General features: G+C 41.0%; 1 protein-coding gene across 1 annotated transcript; it reads left to right on the plus strand.

Moving 5' to 3' along the window:
* Positions 1 to 910: 910 nt before the first annotated feature.
* Positions 911 to 22,690, plus strand: tyro3 (TYRO3 protein tyrosine kinase). The gene is made up of 19 exons (XM_055057108.1): positions 911 to 1,085; positions 3,609 to 3,792; positions 6,265 to 6,365; positions 6,448 to 6,618; positions 9,008 to 9,094; positions 9,956 to 10,071; positions 10,157 to 10,337; positions 11,520 to 11,662; positions 13,115 to 13,253; positions 13,704 to 13,827; positions 13,906 to 14,000; positions 15,204 to 15,299; positions 15,928 to 16,011; positions 16,398 to 16,490; positions 16,567 to 16,688; positions 16,769 to 16,878; positions 17,543 to 17,702; positions 17,800 to 17,936; positions 18,572 to 22,690. Exons 1-19 carry the CDS (start codon positions 1,022 to 1,024, stop codon positions 19,029 to 19,031), a joined length of 2,667 nt encoding a protein of 888 aa, XP_054913083.1. The 5' UTR covers positions 911 to 1,021; the 3' UTR covers positions 19,032 to 22,690.
* The last annotated feature ends 2,102 nt before the right edge of the window (positions 22,691 to 24,792 follow it).

The raw sequence follows: 24,792 nt of genomic DNA on the forward strand, positions 1-24,792 counted from the left end.
GAATATCTCAGCTGCAGGGATGTTTAAAACAAATTAGAGGGATCCATCCATCCATCCATCCATCCATCCATCCATCCATCCATCCATCCATCCATCCATCCATCCATCCATCCATCCATCCATCCATCCATCCATCCATCCATCCATCCATCCATCCATCCATACATGCATGCATGCATCCATTCACATGTTTACACACATCTTTGCAGAGCATTTTTCATACAGGCTGATGTAACATTACATCCACAGGTCTACAGAGGTCAAAAACAAAAAGTAATTTACTGAATCTATCTATCTATCTATCTATCTATCTATCTATCTATCTATCTATCTATCTATCTATCTATCTATCTATCTATCTATCTATCTATCTATCTATCTATCTATCTATCTATCTATCTATCTATATCTATCTATCTATCTATCTATCTATCTATCTATCTATCTATCTATCTATCTATCTATCTATCTATCTATCTATCTATCTATCTATCTATCTATCTATCTATCTATATGCTATTCAGAAAGTCAATTTGAGTTTTATGTAATATTTTAATTTTAACGTGTTTACACTGTTTTCATTAGTGTAAAGTCATTATAACAGATATAATGTGCAGCACTTAGTGATGGAAGTTTCTACGTTTTCAATGATATTCCAGTTTATTGAAGTGAGTGCAGTCAGTGTTCAGGAGGAGGAGCTCCACCACCAGCTTGTTTCCCCCGAGTCTCCTCTGAGTTCCGCGGCTCCTCCAGTGGTCCCTCCCCTCCCCTCCCCTCCCCTCCCCTCCCCTCCCCTCCCCTCCCCTCCCCTCCCCTCCCCTCCCCTCCCCTCCCCTCCCCTCCCTCCCCTCCCCTCCCCTCCCTCCCCTCCCTCCCCTCCCTCCCCTCCCCTCTCGGTCATTCCGTCGGTGTTCCTCGGTTCACGCGCTGGAAAGTCAGGCTTCATGAACGATGAGGAAGAGCGCAGCGGAGCGACACGTCGGTCAAAGTGGCAGAAGGAGCCCGTTGAGACGATGAGAAGATGAAGCCGCTGCTGTGGGTCGTTGTTGTTGCTCTGCGGACTCTTACTGGGAGCTGTGGGAGCGGTGAGTGTTATTGAGTCAGTTAGCTGGGAGAGCTAATGGTTCCCTCACTTTCTCAGCCTCGGCCCCCTGTGGGAACAGCCAGGGAACATGCTGAGGACGAACTTTGAGTCTCACCTGTTGGACCGGGGAGGGACAACAAGTTATGACATGTGAACTTTCCTCTCATTAAATGGAAACACCAGGAGTGAGGCTGTAAGACTGCTGGACCACAACAAACTTTACCTCTGGTCCAACAGGAACATCTACAGAGATGTGGAAGAGGTTTAGGGCCCCTGGGAAAAGAAACTTTTCTAAATTCTGAGAAAATGTTAAACTTCTGAGATTAAGTTCTGAGGTCAGAGATCACAGTCAGAATGTAGTTTTTCAGATGTCTCATCTGTCTATGAAAGATCTGAACTTTGTACAGATTCATCTCACGGAATCATTTCATGAGCAGTTTGAATATTATCAAACTAATTAAATTTATTTCAATAATTCAAGTTCTTTAAAAAAATTGATGAATATTACACAGATTCATTACACAGAGAAGGATACACGAGTGTTTTTACTATAGTTCACTGCTTATGAAAACCCAAAATTCAGTTTCTACAAAAATTAGAAAAGTCATCAAAATGACTTTTTGAGTAGTGTTACTCAGATAAATTACGTTTTAAAGAATGTAAATTATTATTCAACGAAATCACTTCAGCATTCACATCTGTCAGATTAGACTTTAGATCTAATATTAATAAAAATTTACTACTTTATGGAAACCAACCCGAAACAGAATATCTCCTTTACACATGGCCTAAATTTGTACATTCATAGAAATCTTTGAATAAGTGGCACAAACGCTTTTCTATTTTCATTGACTTTGGCAGAGATTATGAGTAAATGGAGCTTTCTCTTCACCAGCATGATAAAACATTGGGTCGACTAAAACTTAGAAGAACAGAAGCATGTAGGGAACTATCTGAAGGTCATAGAAACATATTGGTAGATTTACACAAAGAAAGAAAGTCCTTTGAAGATCATCAGTCCCAGCAAATGCCCATGAGGACCATTTCTATGGATGTATTCTCATTTTCCAAAGATCTGGAAGAAGACCTCAACTTCCCCTCCTCAGATGACAGGAAGTGGGTTCAATTCTTTTAGGAACAAACCAGGAAATAACAAGGCTCAAGCTTGACCTGACCTGGAAGCCTCTGGACATTAGATCTTAATGTCCAGAAGCACAGACTGTGGACGGTTTGTGGACGCTCATCAGACTGTCTACAGTGAAGTTTACATTCACATGGACTGATGAGATGCTCTTATGGACAAACCATGTGGCTTCTAGAGACAAATGAGACAAAGACGGAGTTTTATGGACGCAGTGAGAAGAAGTATGTTAGGAGGCCTTTCAAACTCAAGGAGACTGAAGCAACGATCAATGACCAATGACGGTGTACATCGGTACAAAGTGGATGAAGGACGACATATTTCAAATGAGCTGCCAGATGGTTTAACTGTGACAGAGTTGGGGATTCCCAATGGAGGACAGTGACTGTATGGAGTGGATTCAGCAGTCTGAGAAGTTTTAGTAAAGGTAGACTATCCCAGCAACCTGATTTCACTCAACTTTAGCTACTCAAGGAGACTGGTCAGTGAATCTGAACAATGCCTCAGGTTTGTTGATGGTTCTCAAAAAGGAGGTTTGCTTACAAACATGAGCAAATCTTCAACTGAATTCTCAAGGAACAAGTTGTCGAACTGAGGAGTGGAAAGAGTGGAGCGCCCTGCATGGAGTCCTGACCTCGACCTCAGTGATCTTTTGTTGGGTCAGCTTGAGGCCGTATCCAAGGGGGTTAGGGAGCTAAACAACCTGCAATGAACTCAAACCGTCAAATAAATACTTGGGACTTGTTCTAAAAACACTGAAAAATGTTTCATTTAAATGGGTCAAACACCACATATACCTTAATATGTATTAACATTAACAGTGGAAACCATCTTGGCACTTCCACAGGAGCTAACTTAAACATGCTTACCTAGCTCTCCTCTTGGGAATACAGAGATAGGGAAGAAAACATTTTCTTTGTTTTCATCAGAAACAAAGAAAATGGCTGCCTTGCAAATGCCAGCCAATTATGTGTCATGTATCTTTTTTTTGTCATTTTTCAAATGTGCTCTTCAAAGACAATCTGGGCATAGGTGAATAGGATCCACTGCAAGTTGGCTGATTTGCCTCAAATGCTCATTAAAGCTGCAGTATGTAACTTCTATAATTATTTATTTCTACATATTTGTTGAAACTGTCACTATATTGTGACAATGAGACAAAAATCTGTGAAAAAAAATAAATTTCCTCTACCTTCTCCCAGTGCTATCTAACCAACCAATCAGGGCCAGGAGGCGGGTCTTGGTGCTGACAATCATACTCTTGAATGGCGCTGCTCATCTCCTTCCTTGCTGCTCTATGCCACCACTACAGCTTTTCCCTGTTGGCAGATCCTGTTGTGATAAGTATTGGAGTGGTTTACAAAGTATCCCCCTCTTCTGCAGGTGTGCGCTTCACGAAACACCCGTCCAATCAGACGGTGACTCAGGGGAACGAGGTGAGGCTGGGCTGCGCTGTGGAAGGCCTGACCGAACCGGACATCATCTGGATTAAGGACGGGGAGAAGCTGTACAGCACAGATCAGATCTTCCTCATCCTGGGAGAGCAGCACTGGGAGACGTCCCACAGGTCCAGCAGCACCACACTGGAAATGACTGAGATTCGCCAACATGGCCGAGTTCACAGTGCCTTGCAAATTTAGGAGTGCACCGATTGTTTATGTGTGAAAGAAATGTTGAAAATTCTTTATTCTCTTACTTCCTCTTCACAATTATGCACTACTTTGCTTTCATCTTTCACAGAAAAATTCAATCAAATACATTGAAATTTGTGGGATTATGACAAAATGTGAAAATGAAAACGGCACTGTGTGAACAGGTTCATGCTGCTGGTGTGAAAAACAGGGAAGATGTCTGAACGTGTCACAGGGAGTCTGATGTTGCCCAGACAACATCATCACTTTATTTTCCTTCTCTGGCTGAAGAAACAAATCAGATCAGTAGATTAGGAGTGATTTTGTCCCTGTGGCTGTAAGCTCTGGGTTCTGAGTGAGTCTGTGAATGTTGCTGGTGTTTTTTCTGCTCTGGTGAGGGCTAAACAGCAGATCAGCTGTAAATAGAGGCTGGGCCGCTTTTTGTTTTTAGCACTAATCATTCTACTTCTCCCACGCCTCCCTGTAAACTTTGTCCTCCTTGCTCTTCCCAAGGGCAGATTAAAATTTAACCTCTAATGCCCTAATAACACAAAATGGTGTTGCTGTTATTGTTTTTTTTTGCCAACTAGGTGACACGTTTCTAGTCACAAATTTTGTCAGTGTTCCACTAATGACGAATGAAAGGAATTTCACAATTGGTGTGTTTCCGCCAAATATGAAAAGCAATTTAAATCATACTTTATTTAGTTTGTTAATTGGATAAGTCATCCTCCTACTACTTCCTGTCATTGTCTTCTTTGTAGTCTGTGCCAGTGGTGACGTCGTGTTGTGAAGCAAAAATAAGTGTTCCTACTGAAATACATCGATTTGGACATGGCCAAAAGCACCACCTCATCCTAACACCAAAATGGTTTGTCTAAAATAGATTGCACTTGTTTGCTTTTAGTGCATGCGGTTTTTCTGTAAAAAGTCCTGGTTGTTTATCGTCCATTTTACCACAAATCAAAAAGGAAAGTGAATAGAAGGTCTTATCTTAGCAGTTTCTGCTTTAAGAAGATTTCATTTTGTCTGAATTTGTTGCATCAATTTGTCAGCAGTAGCAGAGAAGTGCAGGACATAAGGAGTCAGAGTTAGGAGTCACGCTGCAGGATTTCTGTATAAATCTGTCACTTTTTCAGTTCTAAATCAGGATCTGCTTCACTAAAAGATGTTTTATTCTATGCCAGTGAAATGAAAGAGATTTTAAAAAATTATGTTATTGGGTATTAGGCACAGTAGAAAAGACTTGGACAAATAAGAAATGAAAACGCTCATGTCTAATTTTAAGTGGTTGTTATTTCTCATTTAGTGTGCTGAGGTTCTGTCACAGAGCTCTGTCTCGCACTGAAAGCAGATTTCAATCAGGACAGCATGCTTGGCAGCACACTGTGGCCCACTGGGCCACTCGGCTCAGACCTCTGTGGTCCCGCTCTGTCAGCAGCCATTACAAACAGAAGAATGGCTCGGGAAGCAGTACGCTGTTCCAACGCTTCCCTAGAGCAAAGGGCCTGATGTAACGATCCCAACGTTTAGAAAGAAGCAGTTGCATGAGCCACTCAGAAAATCCAACCTTCTTTAGTTTTATTTGAAGTGAGGAAATTCAGTCACTTTCAACTGATTACTTCCTACTTACACGCAAGAAAATGTTCATAGTCTTTCCACAATACAACCCTTTAAGTAAACATAAACCATTCTTTTGATCTGAAAACAGATCTTTCCCTGAGATTAGACAGTCAAAAGAAAGAGAATATTTTGGGAGCTACATTTTGGGGAACAGTAAAAACAATATGATTTTTAGTTGGTTCTGTTATTTTGCATCTAAAGTGAAATGTGCATAAACATCCAAAACATCAACCACACTGTCATTAAAAGTATATGATTAAATGTATTTGATCACCTGACCATCAATAAGGAAAAACAGTGTGGTGCGAATTGCTTTGGGGACTTCAGTACATAACAACGTGCTATACAAGTACAAGTCATTTACCATATTTCAGCTTGCTATTTACAAGGGCTGTTATTTATTTTATATGTCTATTTATTTGTCAATAATTTAGCGGCAAAAACTTTTTTTTATTGAAAATGCTATTTACATTATCTGTATATACAGTACTGTTCAATTGAAATGTAATTAATTGCAGATCCTCCAATTAATTGGATAAAAAATGTTCATTGAGTCTCACCGCTATTCACTTGAAAAGCCATATTGGTGTAGATGACATCAGCAGACAGCTGCGCGGTGCGGTGGAACAGTTTTCCTCCTCCACGGGGCTTTGGTTGATTGTTGTTGGTTTTCAGTTCGTGCGTTTGTAGAGGTGACGTCAGCCGATTGTCGTTTCTGTTGGACCTGCAGAGGCAGCAGTGCTGAAGCATGTCCATGGTTGTGACGTTCTACCTTGTGGTTGCAGTGTGAAATCGGTCCAGCAGCAGGACGCTGGTCAGTATTGGTGTTTGGTGGAGTCCCATGGTCAGAAGTTCGTCTCTGACCGAGCCTGGATAACAGTTGAAGGTAAGGCCGTAAACACACTGCTGTAGTAAATCTGTCTGCGTTTGCTCCTGCTCAGTCCCCTGGTGGTCACCCTCCCCCACAGGCGTCCCTCACTTCATCCAGGAACCTCAGGATGTGGCGACGTTCCCCAACATCCCCTTTAACCTCTCTTGTGCCGCTGTCGGCCCCCCTGAGCCTGTGGAAGTGCTGTGGTGGCTGGGAGGAGTCCAGGAGGGAGGACCCCAACAATCCCCTTCTTTCCTCCATGTCCCAGGTCAGAACCTCTGCTTGGGTGAAAATCCTTCCTGTGTTTGTTCCTGAAAAGGCGCCATCTTGGTCTAACATGTAAAACTCCAGTAGGGTTTTACATGTTAGTGCCTGGGATGGTAGGATAGAAAGGGCTTTAATCTGGTAAAATTAGGAAACAACCAGTCAGCAGGAAGATGGAGTCTTTGGACCCTGAGAGCTTCTGATGGAAATGAATTGACTGATAGCAATAATAGTCCAGGTTCCTTGTTTTAATAATACAGCTCACTGCATTCCAACACAAACCACTTTACTGCTGCAGAAGTAGCCAACAGGTAGGTCAGGTAGACGTAGGATTAAGTTGGATACTGAGATGGAAAGGTCGGTTTAGGTAGGAGAATCTGAAAAATGGCTTCATACTTTTAAAGTGTTTATCAAGTCGAGGACTCAAAAGCGCTTCATAATCAATCATTCACACAGTAGCCATGGCTACTATGGGGTCCTCTGACTTCCTGACAAAGACGGATGTAGTAGGGGTTCAAACAGGAAGTCTTCCTCCTGAGAAAACTATATTTACTCTTTATTTATAGAAAACTGCTTTTTACTCTAAATAGTTTATACTCTGTAACAAATTCATCTGCTTCTAGTCATTCTGCATTATAATTAAACAACAATGAACCTAAATATGCCATGACTGCATATTTAGTTCCTAGAACTGAACTCAAAAAAGCTGATGCTTTTCCAGTCCAGTCCACCTGATGAGTCAGGTGGACTGGATTTAATCTGAAGGTCACTTCTACAATCCACATCAGAACTTCAAAATAAAAGACTGGAAAGTGTTTCACTTTGAAGTTGAGGCAGGATCTTGAAATTTTAGTTGCTCTTTCTTTCCTTTTAGAATTGAACATTTCTAATTTGATGTGTCACATTCTCCATACACCAATCAGCTTGGAAAAAACAGGCATCGATACACTTCTCTGTTCTGGACCTGTCAATGATTTACACACAAAGTGACATGCATGCAGGCACACACACACACACACACACACACACACACACACACACACACACACACACACACACACACACACACACACACACACACACACACACACACACACACACACACACACACAGTGTTTCCTGTCAGTAAGACATGTTGAGACATTGACATCTGAACTGATCCTGCCTGTTGATGTAGATTGTTATGACAGGATCTTACACCACTCACTAAATACATTTACAACCACAGACTTCAATGTATTTTATTGGCCTTTATGTAACAAACAACACTAAGTTTTAATAAAACCCTTCACAAATCAAGACCTGAAAAGTCTGACTCACACTTCTACTCACCTTTATTGATTCAGTAAAATCCAGTATTACCAGTTGCCTTCAGAACCTAATTGTTGTGAGACTCATGCTTTGTGTTATTTAATCTGAGTCTTTACTCTTCTGCTGCTGGCCTAAGAGACTCTTTAGAGAACATTAGAGAGCAAACAACATCATGCAGACCATCAGGGATGACGCTGTGCATCCCTGCAGCTCAGATTGGCTTCAGATAGAAATCCTGTCTGAAGCTTTTAGTAATCCAGTTATGGGACACATCATGTGTTGTGGCAAGATAAATTCATACAGAAGAACCATCTGGCCTAGTGCTAGTGGAACAAGTGGCTTGTTGGACATGACATAACACCTGTTATGAACATGAAGGAGTCTTTTTGAATTTGGTAAATAAAAGTTGCTCTAAAAGTTGCTGTAAAAATCCAATAAGAGTGTCAACTTTGCATTAAAAGTGTCATTATTTACCGAATAACACTTCATGACGACAGTCATAGACATTCATAAAGACTCCTTCATGTTCATGACAGATGTTGTGTCATGTTTATGACAGTGTCATGTCAGTCTTATATACACCCTGTCAAATAAAGTGATGCTGTCTTTTTTTTCAACAGATCATGTGACATTTGCAGCTCTAAGCTGCAAATTAATTTTATTTATTTAATTAAATTCATTATTCCAATCATATTAATTCAAGGTCCTTCATATAGTATATGCAGCCAGAGCTCTAGTAGAAGGGGTTATATCAAAGCATATTCTCGTGGGAAAAAAAACAAAATGCATGAGCTGAAAAGGTCTAGTCAAAGTCAAAACTGAGCTGAGAATCTGGGGAAAGACATGGTGAAGATCTGCAGCGAAGAGTTCTTCCATAAAATATTCAGGAGAGATTGGACTGAATATAGATTCACACTGCACTTTTCAGATTTTTTTTTTTCTAATACAAATGAAATGTGAAAGGTCATCTCATTTTTCTTCAGCTGCTGCTAAAACTCCAGCTCTTCCTGTCCCATGCGTGTGTGTGTGTTTGTGCGTGTGTGTGTGCATGTGTGTGTGTGTGCGTGTGTGTGTGTGTGCAGGTGTGAACAGCAGCATCAAGTTTTACTGTGAAGCAAAGAACGCCAGAGGAATCTCTGTGTCCAGAACCGGAACCGTCCACATCAAAGGTGTGTCCTGCTCCAAATCTGGCTGTAGTAATGGACTCTGTCCTGAAAAAAGTTTTCCTTCTGTCACCAGAAGAACATATCACAGGATTAAAAGTTTAATGTCTCAGCAAGATCTAAAGAAACTCATTCATACTTTTAAATTGGAACAGTGTCTTCATAGGTCTGCCTAAAAAAAATCAATCAGAACAGATCAATGGAGAACATCACCCAGATCTGAAGTCCTTCACTGAGAGAATAGACTTTCAAATACTGATGCTAGTTTATAGATCACTGAAGGGTTTAGCACCACAGTACATTAAAGATCTGCTGTTGTTGTATCAACCTTTCAGAACCTCTCAGGTCTCCTGGTTCTGGTTCTGCTCTGCATCCAGAACTCCACTTACCTAGAACAAAACTTCCAGAAAACTGTAGAACTGCAGAAACACTGAGTCCCTTAAATCAAGACTTAAAACTCACCTGTTTAGAGTTATTTGTTCAGCAGGAACTGGGACATCGATCAGCTTATTGGTTTTGTATTTGCTTGATGATTTTGATTATGTTTAACTAAATGTATTGTTTATTGCTTGTTTCATAACTGACGAGTGATGGATATTTTTTAAATTCTTTATTTTTGAAGCATTGAGATTACACAAGCTTGACTCCACCTAAAGTTCACAGTTTCAGTCTGTGATCAGTTACAAAATTCCTTCTCTTTACCGTTTACATTTACAACAAAACAAAAACACAACACAAAGAGGGGAAAAAGGAGGAACTGTTTTGAAAAGACAATCTCTTTGAACTGCCTTGTTGCTGAAATGTTCTAAATAAATAAATGACGCACCAATCAGCCTCTCTGTCTGTCTGTCTGTCTGTCTGCTGAAGTGTTGCCAGCTGCTCCGGTGGACCTGCAGCTTCTCAGGATTACAGACAACAACGTTACATTGTCATGGAAACCGGGATTCATGGGTTACTCTGAACTGTCCACCTGTGTGATTCAGGTAAAACACACACACACACACACACACACACACACACACACAGAGAGAGAGGTAGAGGTACATTGTCAGTGGTTGTCCCTTGCAGGTGGTGCGGGTGTCAGGGCGCAGGTGGAACCTCCCCCAGCAGGAGGTGCAGGTTCCTCCTCACATCCACACGCTAACTGGCCTGAGGAGTCACTCCAACTACAGCCTGAGGGTCTCCTGTGCGAACGAGGTGGGAGCCTCCCCGTTTTCCCCGTGGCTGACCTTCATCACCCCGGAGTCAGGTGAAGAAGCTGATGGTGGATTTGTGTTTAAGGTGGCTGCTGCTTACAGCCAGGTGTTGAGCTCAGGTCAGGGCCTGCTGCAGAGTTTCATTAGTAAACACTGGAGCTGCTGGTCCCCTGCTTAGAGCTGAACCCTCTGGGTTGGTGGGTGTTTATTTGTTTGTGTGTGTATACAAGTGTGTGTGCTTTTGTGTGTGTGTGTGCATGTGTGTGTGCGTGTGTGTGTGTGTGTGTGTGTGTGTGTGTGTGTGTGTGTGTGTGCGCGCGCACTGGTCCAGCTGGACTTACTCCAGTGGATTCCAGTCCTCTATGTACAATGAACTTTTGTTTGTGGCCTCAATCCATTGAAAAGGGCTGGCTAAAGTGATTTTAGCGCTGCCTGCAGGAATATGAACCAACATGTTATTTATTATTAGTAATTGATAGAGACAGACACACAATAACATAGACAGACTGAACAAAGGAGCACTCCCATGCCTGTATCATGGTGCTTACGGTGTAGATGCTTGTTCCTATACAGGCTTTTCTAAAGAGTATATCTAAAAACTATCAGGAAGTAAAATAATAAAATATAGACAACATATCATCACCTTCCTAAAATAAAGACCACCTCTGTTTTTGCCAAAAGATTATTTTGGAAAAAAACAAATCACTTTTGACAAAAAATAACCATATTATTGTTTATAGCAATAACTTGTGGGAGAATTTAACATCCAGCAAAATTTATACAGGCACAATGTTATCAAAATCATACAAATAAAGTAAAGAAAAAAAAAACATGACAATAAAAAAGAAGCTTTAGCTTCTGGATGACATGGCCAGAGTTTAGTGTGTATTTTGTACATGTTGAAGCTGGTTTTAGACTTTAAACTGACAGGAAGTGAGTCCCATGCTGTGGATCCTTTGCACTTCGAGCAGGTTGAAGTCGTTCTGGTAGCTCTGCTATTGCCCTGCCGTCTCCGTATATACAGCTGCTTCATGGTTCAGGTGTAAGTTCACTTTGTTCAAACATTTAAAAAGTCAGATTTAAAAAAATTGATTTATAATATTGAAAAAATCCAGAATACCGTATCCAGCCAGAATCGAGCTGAAGTGACCCACTTTCAGCTTTGGATTGTTCCGCCAACATGGCAGATGAGAAATAGAGCTGGTGCTGACTGAACTGTGTGGCCCTGTCTGCAGTGCCCTCTGTGGCCCCCAGGAACCTGAGCTTTGAGCTGTCAGGGCAGAAGCTGTCTCTGCAGTGGGCCAGGCTGAAGGACGATGAGCTGCAGGGGAAACTGCTGGCCTACAAGCTGCAGTGGACTCATGGAGGAGAACCTCAGGTGAACGCGCCGTTGTAGCACAGCATACCATCCATGACTCCACCACCTCATGGTTTGTTTTCAACATTTAGAGCTGCACTGTGTAACCTTTATGAGGAATGTGTTGTGTCACCATGTCATGACAATTTAATATAAGACAGATGATACATGGGCTTGATTGACAGCGCTAAGACCCGCCTCCTGGCTCTGATTGGTTGTTTCTTGTTAGCACTGGAAAAACCAGAACAATTATACAATTATATTAAGGTTACATACTGCAGCTTTAGTGTATCGTAAAATCATTGATGTTCTGCCTACAATGGAGAACCAAGACCTCATTTATACATTTTTGTTTTTCTTTTTACTCTTTCCTTAGGCTTATTGTTTTGTTAATATTTCCTTCTAATTTATGTAAAGCACTTTGAACTGCCTTGTTGCTGAAAATGTGCTGTATAAATAAAATTACATTACCTTACAATGGAAGAATAGGACTGGACACACACCCATCAGCGTTTTTCACTCTTTTCTGTTTTTTGTTTTACTAATCTGGAAGATGAATCTGAGTTGATGAAAATTTTGAGTGATATGTGTGTGTGTCTGTGTGTGCGTGTGTGTGTGTGTGTGTGTGCGTGTGCGTGCGTGTGTGTGTGTGTGTCTGTAATGAGCATTCTTGAGGCCAGTGTTTTCATGAGGCTGTAGGGAATGTTGCTCCAACAGATGAAGATTCTCGCCACTCCCTGATTTATTAGCTGTACCCACTGATTCTGGGACAGAGTTTGGCTTCATTTAGTGTAAACTGTTTTTACTTTCTCTGTTAATCACTGCAGCAAGTCCTCCTGAGGAGTTTTTACAGTAACTCTTTATTTGAAGGAGTGTGCATAAGGCTGGCATTACACTGTCATAAACATGACATAACATTAAATGCAAATATACATTGAAAGCTGGATTAAAAGTGCTTAAAGATGGTCAACTTAGCATTATTTGGTAAATAACTACATTTTTATGCAAAGTTGCATTAAAAGTCAATTAAAAATGTCATTATTTACCTAATGACACTTCATGACAACAGTCATAAACATTCATAATGACTCCATGTTTATGACAGTGTCATGTCAGTCTTATGCACGCTCTCTCTGATAATGTGTTAGAGTTTTTACTTCTTAATCTGATTTCACTAAATTCTTTTCTGTTTGCTGCTGTTAAAGCTGTTTAGTTGATCTGTAATAAGCCAGGAGTGATGTGTAAGTATTTTGTGTCTTGGGGTCAGACGGAACTAGTGGTGTGTTTTTTTTGTTTGTTTTTTTTTAATTACAGATCAGAGTGGATGTTGTCCAGAGCAATCAGGACAGACTCAGCTGGCAGCTCTCTGTCGCTGCCATCAACCTGCATGGCCTGGAGGGCACTAAGGGTCTGATACTGGGTTCTGTTCTGTCCCAGCTAAAGTTCCTCATATCTCCAACTGTATGTCTCCAGGAACCTCTGCTGTTTAAGGTCAACTCTACTCCGATGTTAGACGCAGCCCGTTTCTTCAACGCCTCCATGCAGGTGGCAGCCTGCACTGCAGTTGGCTGTGGACCCTGGAGCCCCCCGGTGCTGGTGATGCCTGCCTCAGGTAGCCTGTCAGGGGGTTGGTCCAGTTTAACCAAGGTGGTATTTATCTGATGAATGTTTCCTCCCATGCAGCAGAATGACCTCCTGTTAAACAGATGTTTGCTTCCTATCAGGATTGCTTTAGTTTTGTTTTTCTCAGTACAGTTCAGTTTGCCTGATTCAGTTAGTTTGTAAAGTATGTTTGCTACTTTTTATTAGTTAAATATTGTTGTTTTGTTTAGTTGTATTATCTATAGTACTAGATTTAAATTTTTCATACATTGGTTAATTTTAAGGTGGAGAATTTAAAAAGGTCATAATCACAAAGGTGTACTGTGATTCCTTACTATACTGTATATGATTTCCTGTTGGATTATTTAAGAAAGTAGATTTGAATTGTTATTGTGAAGGATTATTTTGTTCTGTTCTGTTTCAAACTGGACTGATGTCTGCCCGCCTGCTGCTCCATCAGTTCCTGTCCAGGTGCAGCGGAGCCGCATGTGGGTGGGGCTGCTGCTCGGCCTGCTGGTGGCCACCATCATTGGGCTGCTGCTCACCATCGCAGCTCAGCGCAGAGAGAAGGAAACAAAGTTTGGGTATGATGCCTGAGATGTCTTGTTTGAACACACAGAAGAAGAGAGTTGATCTCAATTTTGTGTTGTGTCTGTTTGCAGTTCGGCCTTTAAGGCTCCTGGTTCAGAGAGTTCGGTGTTCTTCACCGCAGCTCGGTCGTTCAGCAGAAACGTGGCTGATCTGCATGAGTCCACCTGTGAGTGAACGGTTTCCTACGATACCTTCTTCTGCTCGGAGCTGGAGCAGACATTAACGTCTCTTTACTAATGACACTGCTGTGGAAAAGTATTTGCCACAGCAGGTGCTTTCCTATATTAAACATTTGCCCCCTTTAAACAGTAAATGTTTAAGGGGGTGTTTGCTATCAGGGCATTTGCTAACTAGCTGGGACGTTAACAGACTTCTTTTTTCTGTTTCAGATCAAAATCTGAATTTACTGACATATGAACATTGTTGGTCAAGTTCCCTGTTTCAAACATGAAATGATTTGATACATTTTTTGTTTGTGTGTGGAAAATAATTATCTTTCTAGTAGAGAACGATCCTGAACATGCCTCTAATCATACATTTTGGTAGATAACGCCATCACCGCCATTCTTCAGATCAGCAGCCGCTCTTCAGAGCCCAGCTACGTAACCGTGGCAATCAGGTGTTGTAGCTGGTCATTGTCGCCCAATGCGTATGGACACGTTGATGGAGGCCTCCATCAAAGGATTGATGGAGGCCTCCATCAAAGGATTGATGGAGGCCTCCATCAATGCGTCCATTGATAGACGCATTGATGTAGACTTCTAACGCCCCAGGCGGGTCTGGGTCTCCCACCACACTTGGGGTTCTCTCTCATCCCAAAGCCTAAGATGCATCTCTATAAATCTTTCCAGACTCATTGATGTCAGGGCGTTAATTTCTGATTTGTTTGTGAATTTTTTCAGATGGGACATGATGTGATGATGCTTTTTGTTTTTAGATTCCATTTAAGGGATTTTCTGCAGTTTTAGCAGCAATGAGATGGAAAGAAAAGTGGTTAATTACACATTTTTTATGATTAATCAAGGAAGGTGAAAACTTTTCAATGTAAAGCCAGGTAGACTTCTTTCATCTTTAGGAAACCTCTTTTTGTATTTACTTAGGTTATCTTTATCTGATATTAAAATTTTCTTCACCTTTACATGTGGCAAAAAACAACTAAAAACAGATTAATTCTGTAAGTAGCAAATATTTTCTTCCAGCACTTTATGTGTGTTAACAGGCTAAAGTTGAAGCAATACTACGATTACTCATTTATGATATCTTAGTTCTCCTTTCTCTCTTCTGCTCACCAGGAGAAAAGTTTCAAATGTAACACTGAGTGGATAATTCCAGGTTGGGATTACCTTTGACTGTGTCTTCCTTCCTTCAGTGGACAGTTTATGCATCAGCAGTGAGCTGAAGAACAAACTGCAGGATGTGTTGATTTCAGAGAGACTTCTTACTCTGGGCCACATGCTGGGAAAAGGTAACGCCACCACACAAACCAGTCTGTAGCAATCCGAACCCAATATTTGGTTTGGTAAAGCAACACAAAAATGACCTGAAAATTAAGAAGAAAAAAAACACCAGAATCCTTTCCTCTTTGTTCTGCTAATATTATGACCTTAATATTTGTAAGTAAGAAATAAAATATCTTAGTCTTCTTGCCCTGATACTCCATTATATTTGCATTTCTAGCCTCTGCTGCTATTTAAAAAAAAAAAATTTACTATCACAAACTTCTCCAGCTCTTCTCTGTCAGTTGTGCACTCTCTGTGTAGGCTGCTTCTTCTACTGGGTTCAACAGGTAGACTGTTGATTAATTTGAGCAGTGCTGCCATCTAGTGACTGCAAGTTAATATAGCAATCAAAACATAAAAAAAACATTGAATCTGAAAAAAATCTAAAAAGAATTTGTGTTCTAAAAAAATCTGATTAGACAAATATGTTTAAATATATTAGTTCTAAGACTAGTAAAAGAAATCATTAACAAGAAATCCTTCAACAAAACAGAAATTCTGTTGAGTACATAGGAAAATTCATGAACTGAGTGAAGAAATGGGATGACGTGATATAGAAGCTGGATGTTGATGTGTACATGTTGACCTTTACAGGTGAGTTTGGTTCAGTGCGAGAAGCTATTCTGAAGACTGATGACTCGACATCGATGCAGAAGGTGGCTGTCAAAGTGTTGAAATGTGAGTCATCATGGGATTTCTATTTCCATTTTTCCCAAATAGAAAAAAAAGAACATAAGAAAGAGAGTATTGATTAATCCAAGTGCTTGTTTGAATAGCAGCGTTTTAATGACAAACAGACAGAGAGCCCTTTGCAGTGAGTGGGGAGTGTGGAAGTGTTTTCCAAATGGAGGACATGTTGAACTAACTTGGCCAAAGTGCCACCAAATTTATTACGGAAAAATTCACAAAATTTGGTACTTACATTCGAGTGAGCCTTTCCCATTCTTTCATTTTCTACTTTCTTCCAAACTTCCCAGTCATGCTGGTCACAGTGTTTGCGACATGTCAAAGAAGTGAGGTGTCAAAATGTTGCTGCATGTAAATGTGTGTGTTTTCTTGTGCAGCTGACATCACCTCGTCAGGTGACATTGAACAGTGTCTAAAGGAGGCTGCGTATATGAAGGACTTCCACCATCCCAATGTCATCAAGCTCATTGGTAACACACAGGCAAAACACAGAATGCTGCAAAAAGCTGTCAGAAAACCCAGTACACAGTCTGTTCTGTGCAACAGGAGTGAGTCTGCACCGGCGTCCTGGCCAACGGCTCCCAATCCCAATGGTGGTCCTGCCGTTTATGAAGCACGGGGATCTGCACACCTTCCTGCTGTTGTCTCGTTTGGGGGATGACCCATTTGTAAGCAACTGGTTATGAATCATTTCATGCCTGCACCTGATGCCTGATAAAGTCCTCACAACATACTGTCTCTGCTTTAGGACCTCTGTCTCCAGACTCTGGTGCAGTTCATGCTGGACATTGCTCGGGGGATGGAGTATCTGAGCAGCAAGAGCATCATCCACAGAGACCTAGCTGCCCGAAACTGCATGTCAGTCAGAACACTTTTCTGAGCTTGAGTTGACATTTACCAACTCCAGTAGAAAACACTGGTCTCAGTTGGACCTAAAAGATTTTTTGATAATTTTAAGATCTTTATCATCTTAAAAATGGATTAAAGTTAAAAAGCGTCTGTGGAAAGGTAGAGAAATAAAAGAAAAGCAGGACTACCATTTTTTTCTTTCTTCCTTGGATTAAATTTGGTTTTGATGCTGTCGTGACTTAAGCAATTGCAATATTAATTAGGTTATTAATTTGGCACATTTAGTGACCTCGCTTGAAATGGAGTCCATTTGAAATGCAGTTCCTCTGACATAACTAGTTTTAATCAACGCCGCATTTATTCAATAAAAAAAAATGTGGCGAGCCAGCCAGGACAACTTACCAAAAAGGGGTAAAAAATGAAAGTACTTTATAGTATGTGTGTGCGTGTGTGTGAACTAAGTTTTGATATCCTTGTGGGGTCCTATTTCTGTCTAAATTGTGGGGTTGTGGGGACATTTGCTGGTCTCCATGAGGGGAAATGCTGTTTTGGGGTTTAGGGTTTAGGTCTGCGATGGTTAGGGATGGAATAAGGCTGTAGAAAATGAATGGAAGTCGATGTAAAGTCGCCAAAGTCATGAAAATATGACTGCGTGTGTGTGTATGTGTTACAGGTTGAACGAGAACATGTCTGTGTGTGTGGCAGACTTTGGACTCTCTAAGAAAATCTATAGTGGAGATTATTACCGCCAGGGCTCTGTTTCCAAACTGCCTGTCAAGTGGATCGCTCTAGAGAGCTTGGCAGACAATGTGTACACCACTCAGAGCGATGTGGTACTCACACACACATACACATACATTGTTAACTTATTAACTTATGGATTAACTGTGGTTTTATGCAGATGTATTTATTTAACTGTATTTGTTTCAGTGGGCATTTGGTGTAACAATGTGGGAGATCATGACCCGGGGTCAGACTCCATATCCTGGAGTGGAAAACTCTGAGATCTATGAGTTTTTGATCAAAGGAGAGCGTCTGAAGAAACCTGCAGACTGCAGAGAGGACATGTGAGAATATTAAAGTTTATGATGTATTATATACAGTTAGTTAGAACTTTTTTGTCACATTTCACCCCCCTTTTTTATATGTTTGTTGGTATGAGACAGATGATCTGTGAATAAATGGAGCTCTTCTGCCAGTATGAACTAGAAACAACCAATCAGAGTTAGGAGAAGGATCGAAGCCCTGTCAATCACCCTTTGTGTGGCGCTGATGATTCCTTCCCTCTCCCTTTCTCTTTGCTACCCTTCATCTAGCATAGCCAGTTGTGAATACTATTGCTAGCTAGCATGGCCACCAATGATGGTGTGTAAATAGTTTTCCTGTAACTGTAAGTTGTTTCTCTGCCATTAGCACGATAAGCAGGAAGTGCATGAGGTTGGCTTTGATTGGTTGTTTCTGACCGGGAGTTGAGAATTTGTTCAGATGGCAGTAGAAGCTCATAGAAGAGGTTGAGATCGATCTGTTCACATATTATCTGTCTCATACTGTCCGTGTCACAATATATGTGAAAACATATATTTCATAAAAGTTGGATGAAATACTGCGGCTTTAACGTTTCAAAATGCTTTACAGTGACCTTTCTAATGCATTTTCTGAATTTCAGAAGTTTTTTTTTTTTTTTTCGTCTTCTGTCTGCTAGTTATGAGATCATGCACAGATGCTGGAGCCCGGTCCCCAAATGCCGTCCCAGTTTCCTGCAGCTGGTCACTCAGTTGGAGGCGCTGCACCTGGCCCTGTCCCCTGTCGCCCTTATGAAGGAGTCCTTGCTCTACGTCAACCTGGAAGGGGACAACAGTGAGACGGACAGAGAGGACGGAGCCGTGGGGGCCCGGATCCTGGGACCGGAAGTCGCAGCTGAGGGCTCCAGCTGGAGCGTCCCCTGGCAGCGCCGGGCAGAGGACGAGGAGAAGGACTGGCTCATGGTGGGCTCTGGGGCCGCGCTGGCCATTGGAGGGGACTACAGGTACATCATGGGGCCCTGTGGAGCTATCGCTGAGGAAGCCGAGGAGATGGGCTCAGTGGAAAGAAGAGAGGATTTAGCGAACGGACCAGTCGGTGAGCTACGGGACGAAGACGATGATGTTGTAATTAACGTTTGATCGATGGACCTGCCACAGTCCAGATTTGCTCCTCTCTCCTGATTGGCTGTTCACTTTATGTCTCGGAGCGGCTGCAGTTGGTAGAGACCAGGCAAGGTACTAAAGGACCAACTCTCCCAGGCGAAGGGACCTTCATCTGTTGCCAGCACACAAACACATTCCTGGCGTGTTGTTGAGTGAGTCAGGGGTTGAGCAGCTCAGAATCTCTGAGTCGTTTCAGAGATTTGTTTGTTCAAGGATTAAATATTTTTTCGGTTCCAACTTCTGAGGCAGAAAAAATGAAGAGGTCGAGATCGATCTGTTCACATATTATCTGTCTCATACTGTCCGTGTCACAATATATGTGAAAAACATATATTTCATAAAAGTTGGATGAAATACTGCGGCTTTAACGCAGTATTTAAAAAGTTTATGATGTATTATATACAGAGTTAGAACTTTTTTGTCACATTTCACCCCCCTTTTTTACATGTTTGTTGGTATGAGACAGATGATCTGTGAATAAATGGAGCTCTTCTGCCAGTATGAACTAGAATGTTCATACTGGCAGAACCTTTTAAAACTGACTATGTATTAAATGCATAGTCAGTGATAACTCAGCCGTCAGACGGGACGGCCCAGTTTGACATGCAGAACTTTGACAGGCAGGCGTAAAACGTGCCTCAGTGTTAGCAACAGGTGAAGAGCAATAATGTAGGTAGAAACAACTTTTAATGGTTTTATTGATAACATTTCTGATAGTAACACTGTTTTTCAATGTTTTTCAACTAGTGAAACCTTAGTGTTTCACTAGTTTATCATGAGGTCAATAATAGGAATAAACAGTTTGAGAACATTTCTCACCTGAGAGCTGCTAACCACCCACTTTACATTTGGTAAAATAATTACTAGAGATGAACTGAGAAATCAGCTGATGATTCTCAGAGTCATGATTTTCATCTGACCAGAGGAAGGCGAAAAAACTACATCTTTATAGGTTCAGTAAATGCACCACAATTTGTGGTAAGAACTCAGAATAAGCTGATTTCAGTCTCTGTAAAGAGTGAAGAAGCACAGAGGTGGAAGAAGCTACTTAAAAGGAAACAGTGTTTTATTTACAGTTCATCAATGTCTGCATAGAGGCAGACATGTTCAGCAGACCAGTTGGACAGAGAACAATGGTTTTCGATTATCTTTTTGAGTTTTTAATGTCCGGTGTAAATAGTAAAGCCATAGAGTTTTCTCTACAATATTACGTTCATGACTACAATAACTGGTTCTAATTCCTAATCCTAGTTGCTAAAAATGGTAAAAAATGTTACAGCTTGATGCCGACTCAGCTAATTTAAATGATGACTCGCGGTGACAGGGAGGGTAAAAAAAGTGCTTCAACAGCAACTTGGAAATGATTGGAATCGGGATCAGTGTGTCCAAACTCCAGAGAAGAAATCGGCCACAGAACCATGACCTGTGGGTCTGTGTAGGGAAACTGTCCTTGGTTCACTGTGTTACATTTGGACTTTTTTCTGTGTTTTTGCTCCATGTTACACAATAATTTAAAACAATTTAAGCCTCTTTATTGGTGACATTGTGAAACTTGCCCTTTTTTCTTAAGAACTTTGAAGCTGGGTTTCTGCCAAGATTCTGCATTTGGGTGAGACGTAAGCGGGTATTGAAAATAGTGTGGAATCCATCTACAAAAGTCAGAATCATCTGATGGGAGCTGAGATTATCTCCGCTGGGGATTGACCGACTCCTTCTTGGAAGGATCCCAGCAAATCCTCTGCAGAAGACACGGGGATCGACCTGCTGTAAAAACATGACTTGTCCGGTGAGGAAGACTTTCTACACGAACCGGTTTGTTTCCACTGGGAGAATACGCTTACTGGAGGAGAGGCTTGCAACAGGTACAGGGAGGCTGCACAGCTCTGCACCGGAGCTTCCTCATCATCAACAAGCAAACAAGCTGAGGAAATGGCAAGGGTCGGCATGTTTTTTATATTCTTCCTTGACGAGCAGTGGAGCAGCTAATCAGGCTGCTGTATGGGCAACAGCTGCTGCCATGGTGACACTGCAGGATCTGGGCAATGAGAGAGAAAGTATTAAATGCATAGTCAGTAATAACTCAGCCGTCAGACGGGACGGCCCAGTTTGACAGGCAGGCGTAAAACGTGCCTCAGTGTTAGCAACAGGTGAAGAGCAATAATGTTGTAGGTAGAAACAACTTTTAATGGTTTTATTGATAACATTTCTGATAGTAACACTGTTTTTCAATGAGTTGTCAGTAAAGCTGTTTAATTATGGCAGCTCTAAGAACTCTGGGTAATCTTTCATTGTGTAGCAGAAGGCAGTGAAGGTCTGATATGTCACATGAAATCCTGGAAAATAAATGACACGCGCAAAGATTACAATAAATATCAGTCTTTAAAGAAGGGATATTATGTAAAATCAACTGTTTGTACTTTATGTTACAAAGTTATTCCCTCATCAAAAACATACCTGGAGCCTTGCTTTGATTTTCCGCCTATTTCCACTAAGCTCCTTCTCTAACTGTAGTAACTGTGTAGTGAGACAGAGGCAAAAATTTCAAGGCATTAAACTGTGAAGTCAAATTTGTTTTATATTTGCTATCTGTAGCATTTTTCAACTGAAGCTAAGAGTTTCTCAATTGTGCTATAAAATCACAATATGTGCATGGAAAATACATAATATCCCCTCTTTAAAACTAGTAGTTTTTGTTTTGTAAACAGGCTGATAATAAAAACTCTCTTGCTAGCTGTTAGCATCTTGTAAATCGGGTTATTTGCATTCCCAAAGCTCCCGATCGGATCTTTTGTCCTGGGAACTAAACTGCTTTGGTCTGGTAGTCAAGGCTACTAGATGGTGACTAGAAGATGAACCAATAGCTGTCGCCTTGGTGAAACATGCTAATGTTAATATGCTGGTGTTGACTTTATTAGCCCCTCTGGGACATGATAGGCATGTTTTTAACCTGAAGCGTGTGCAGTCTGCTGATCCTGGTGAACTGAACACTTAAAGTTGAAACCAGGAGTTTACATAAATGAATAAAAAGACAAATTTTTAAATTTTCTCACTGTCTGAAGTTAAATATGATCAAACACCTCTTGTTTCAGCATAATCAAAATCACCACATTTTGCCGGATAATTGCCAGTAAACAAATTGAGGAAAATGTTTGTAGAGTTTGTGATTTTCTTCATATTCAGAAGTTTACTTTTCCACCCCACATGACACTACATCCCTCATACGTCAGATATGTCGAGGCTTCCTCATCATCATCATCTGGGCTTTCCCTTTTTGTTTGAAGAGATAGTAATCATTCTGTATGTAAACATCTGATTTCAAAGATAATAATAAATAAATCTCCATTTCATGCTCCTGTTTTGTGGCATTCAGTAAATAACTTTTACATTTTCTAACTGACCCAAAGCAAGAGAACGTCAGTCTGATTTAACTTCACACAGTGAGGGAAGAAAATGTGTTTTTATTTGGTGTATGTAAACTTCTGGCTTCTACTGTGGCTGCTTCAGGTTTTCCTAACGATGTGCTGCACTGTGAGGTTTGAACTGCCTTTTCTTAACCTTTCTGTAAATCTCTGACTTCAGATCTGTGGGGAACACTGAGGTGGGCTGAACTTGTACAAAATAAAGTGTTACTGGTGGCACCGGGGTCTGAGGCTTGATGTCGGGAGCAGCAGACTAACAATGTCCAGCCGTCACATCAGGACTGGACTGCAGGTGGGAGGTAAAAAGTGTGCCATGACACTAAAACATCCATAGATAAAATAAATCATGTTATCACAGTATTCACACAAACATTCACACACTTCATCTTTTATTTGAAATGTACAACCAAAAATGTATCATAGTGAAGTCATCTTTACATTTATTACACTTAACATGCTGATTGTTTTAACTTTCAGACATAAACACATTACATTGAGGTGAAGGCTTTAAAGTAAAAAGGTTTTGGTGACACTTTGTGTGAAGGGACGTGCATAAGACTGGCAGAGTGCTGTCATAAACATAACGCCTGTTGTGAACATAAAGGAGTCTTTATGAATGTTTATGACTGTTGTCATGAAGTGTCATTCGGTGAATGATGACACTTAATGCAACGTTGTACTAAAAGTTGCATTGAAAGTGTAAACTTTGCACTAACAGTGTCATTATTCACCAAATGACACTTCATGACAACAGCCATAAACATTCATGTTCATAACAGATGCTCTGGGTGTTTATGACATTATGCCAGTCTTATGCATAACCCCTTCAAACAGAAGAACCAAGGTTTTTTGAAATTCTTTTTGCAAAATGTGTTATTCCTTTTTGCCGTTCCAATGCACATATCGTAAGTCTTGTTAAAAGTCAAATTTGTCTTATTTTTAAGACCGTTCATTCAGCCATCTGACCTGCAGTGTGCAGTGGGAGAGAGGAGGAAACTCAGGGTTACTTTATGCTTCAAAAACCTGAAGCCATTTCTGCTCACTCTGCTATTGCATTTTGTCTCACTGAAGCACATTTTGGCCTCTTCTGTGGCCAGATGGCAGCGATGAGCCGACGCCTGCTGCGTCCTGGAGAGTCCAGGAAGGAACTGTTGGTGTTGGATAATGAACCAGGTTGACCATGACTACCCAGTTTCTTTGGGAGACATAAATCTGTAAAGGCGTTGTGTTTTTAAAGTTTTAGCTCGGGATGCACCGGAGGGAAAACGTGGGCTGATATTGACATCCAATATTGATATTGCTGTTACAGCTGATATTTATATTTCCCTGGACTTTTGACATCCAGAATAAACAACCACACCCCTGATATTGTTTTTCTGCTTCAGTTAAGTACCCTCCAATCCATGCGACGCCAGGCTAAAACCTACTTTTTACAATAAGATGGAAATGAATATCAGTGATTAACATCTGCACATTCCTACTTATTGTCCCCATGTCGATATGCTACATCGGCCGATACGACCTTCATGTAGATACTTTGTGCATCCCTGGTTTTAGCAGTTTTGAAACTTTAATTTTAATTTATTTAAATACCCATTAACACAAAAGTACAGAAGACATCAGTCTTCCTTCAGGGTGAAAAGTACATTTGTCAGCAATTGTTCAATGATTTCAATTAATTTAAAAATGACAATGACAGAAAATGTAAAAATGCCTCAAAGCAGAATATGAAAAACATTTTTCAAGAATGTACATGTTGTGTACCATGCTGAACATGAGCCAGAGGAAGCCAAGGACATGATGGACATTAGGAGAATGTCCTTCAAACAGATGAGACAAAACTTTAGTCAAAGCGTGTCAGTTCTTTATTCACTGACGCAACACTGAAGCTGATCAAGAAATGAACTCCAGGAGGCTCAGTTCTATTCTGGAGCTGCTGTGCAACATCTGGTGCAGGGCGTCCTGATGCAGGGTGTGACGAAACCTCATGACTCTGGGTGTTCTGGACAGAAATGTGCTGCCTTGTCAGAAAGCCTGATCTCAGTCACAGGTCATAGGCTGTTTCAACAGGATAAAGACTCAAATGACCCAAGAATCACCAAGAGCAAAACATTGAACTATTCTGAACTGGCCTTCACAGCTACAGGAACGGTTTGAATGCCTCAAAAATCAAAACATCAGGTACCATCCAGTACTTTGAGCTACACAAAAATGATTTTCATTGTTATTTATTTTCAGTAAACTTTCATTCATTAGTACTTTTGTCAGTTTCAAGTTATTATAGAGACGACTGAGTTTTTCAGTCAGCAAGAGGAACC

The sequence above is a fragment of the Poeciliopsis prolifica genome, unplaced genomic scaffold, assembly GCF_027474105.1.
Source record: "Poeciliopsis prolifica strain line A6 unplaced genomic scaffold, Auburn_PproV2 SCAFFOLD047, whole genome shotgun sequence".
In the NCBI taxonomy this organism is placed as follows: domain Eukaryota; kingdom Metazoa; phylum Chordata; class Actinopteri; order Cyprinodontiformes; family Poeciliidae; genus Poeciliopsis; species Poeciliopsis prolifica.

Coding starts and splice junctions, on each gene's coding strand:
- tyro3 (XM_055057108.1), top strand. CDS start 1,022: ATGAAGCCGCTGCTGTGGGTCGTTGTTGTTGCTCTGCGGACTCTTACT. Junction 11,663..13,114: donor CTCATGGAGGAGAACCTCAG/GTGAACGCGCCG, acceptor GTATGTCTCCAG/GAACCTCTGCTGTTTAAGGT. Junction 13,828..13,905: donor GAGAAGGAAACAAAGTTTGG/GTATGATGCCTG, acceptor GTCTGTTTGCAG/TTCGGCCTTTAAGGCTCCTG.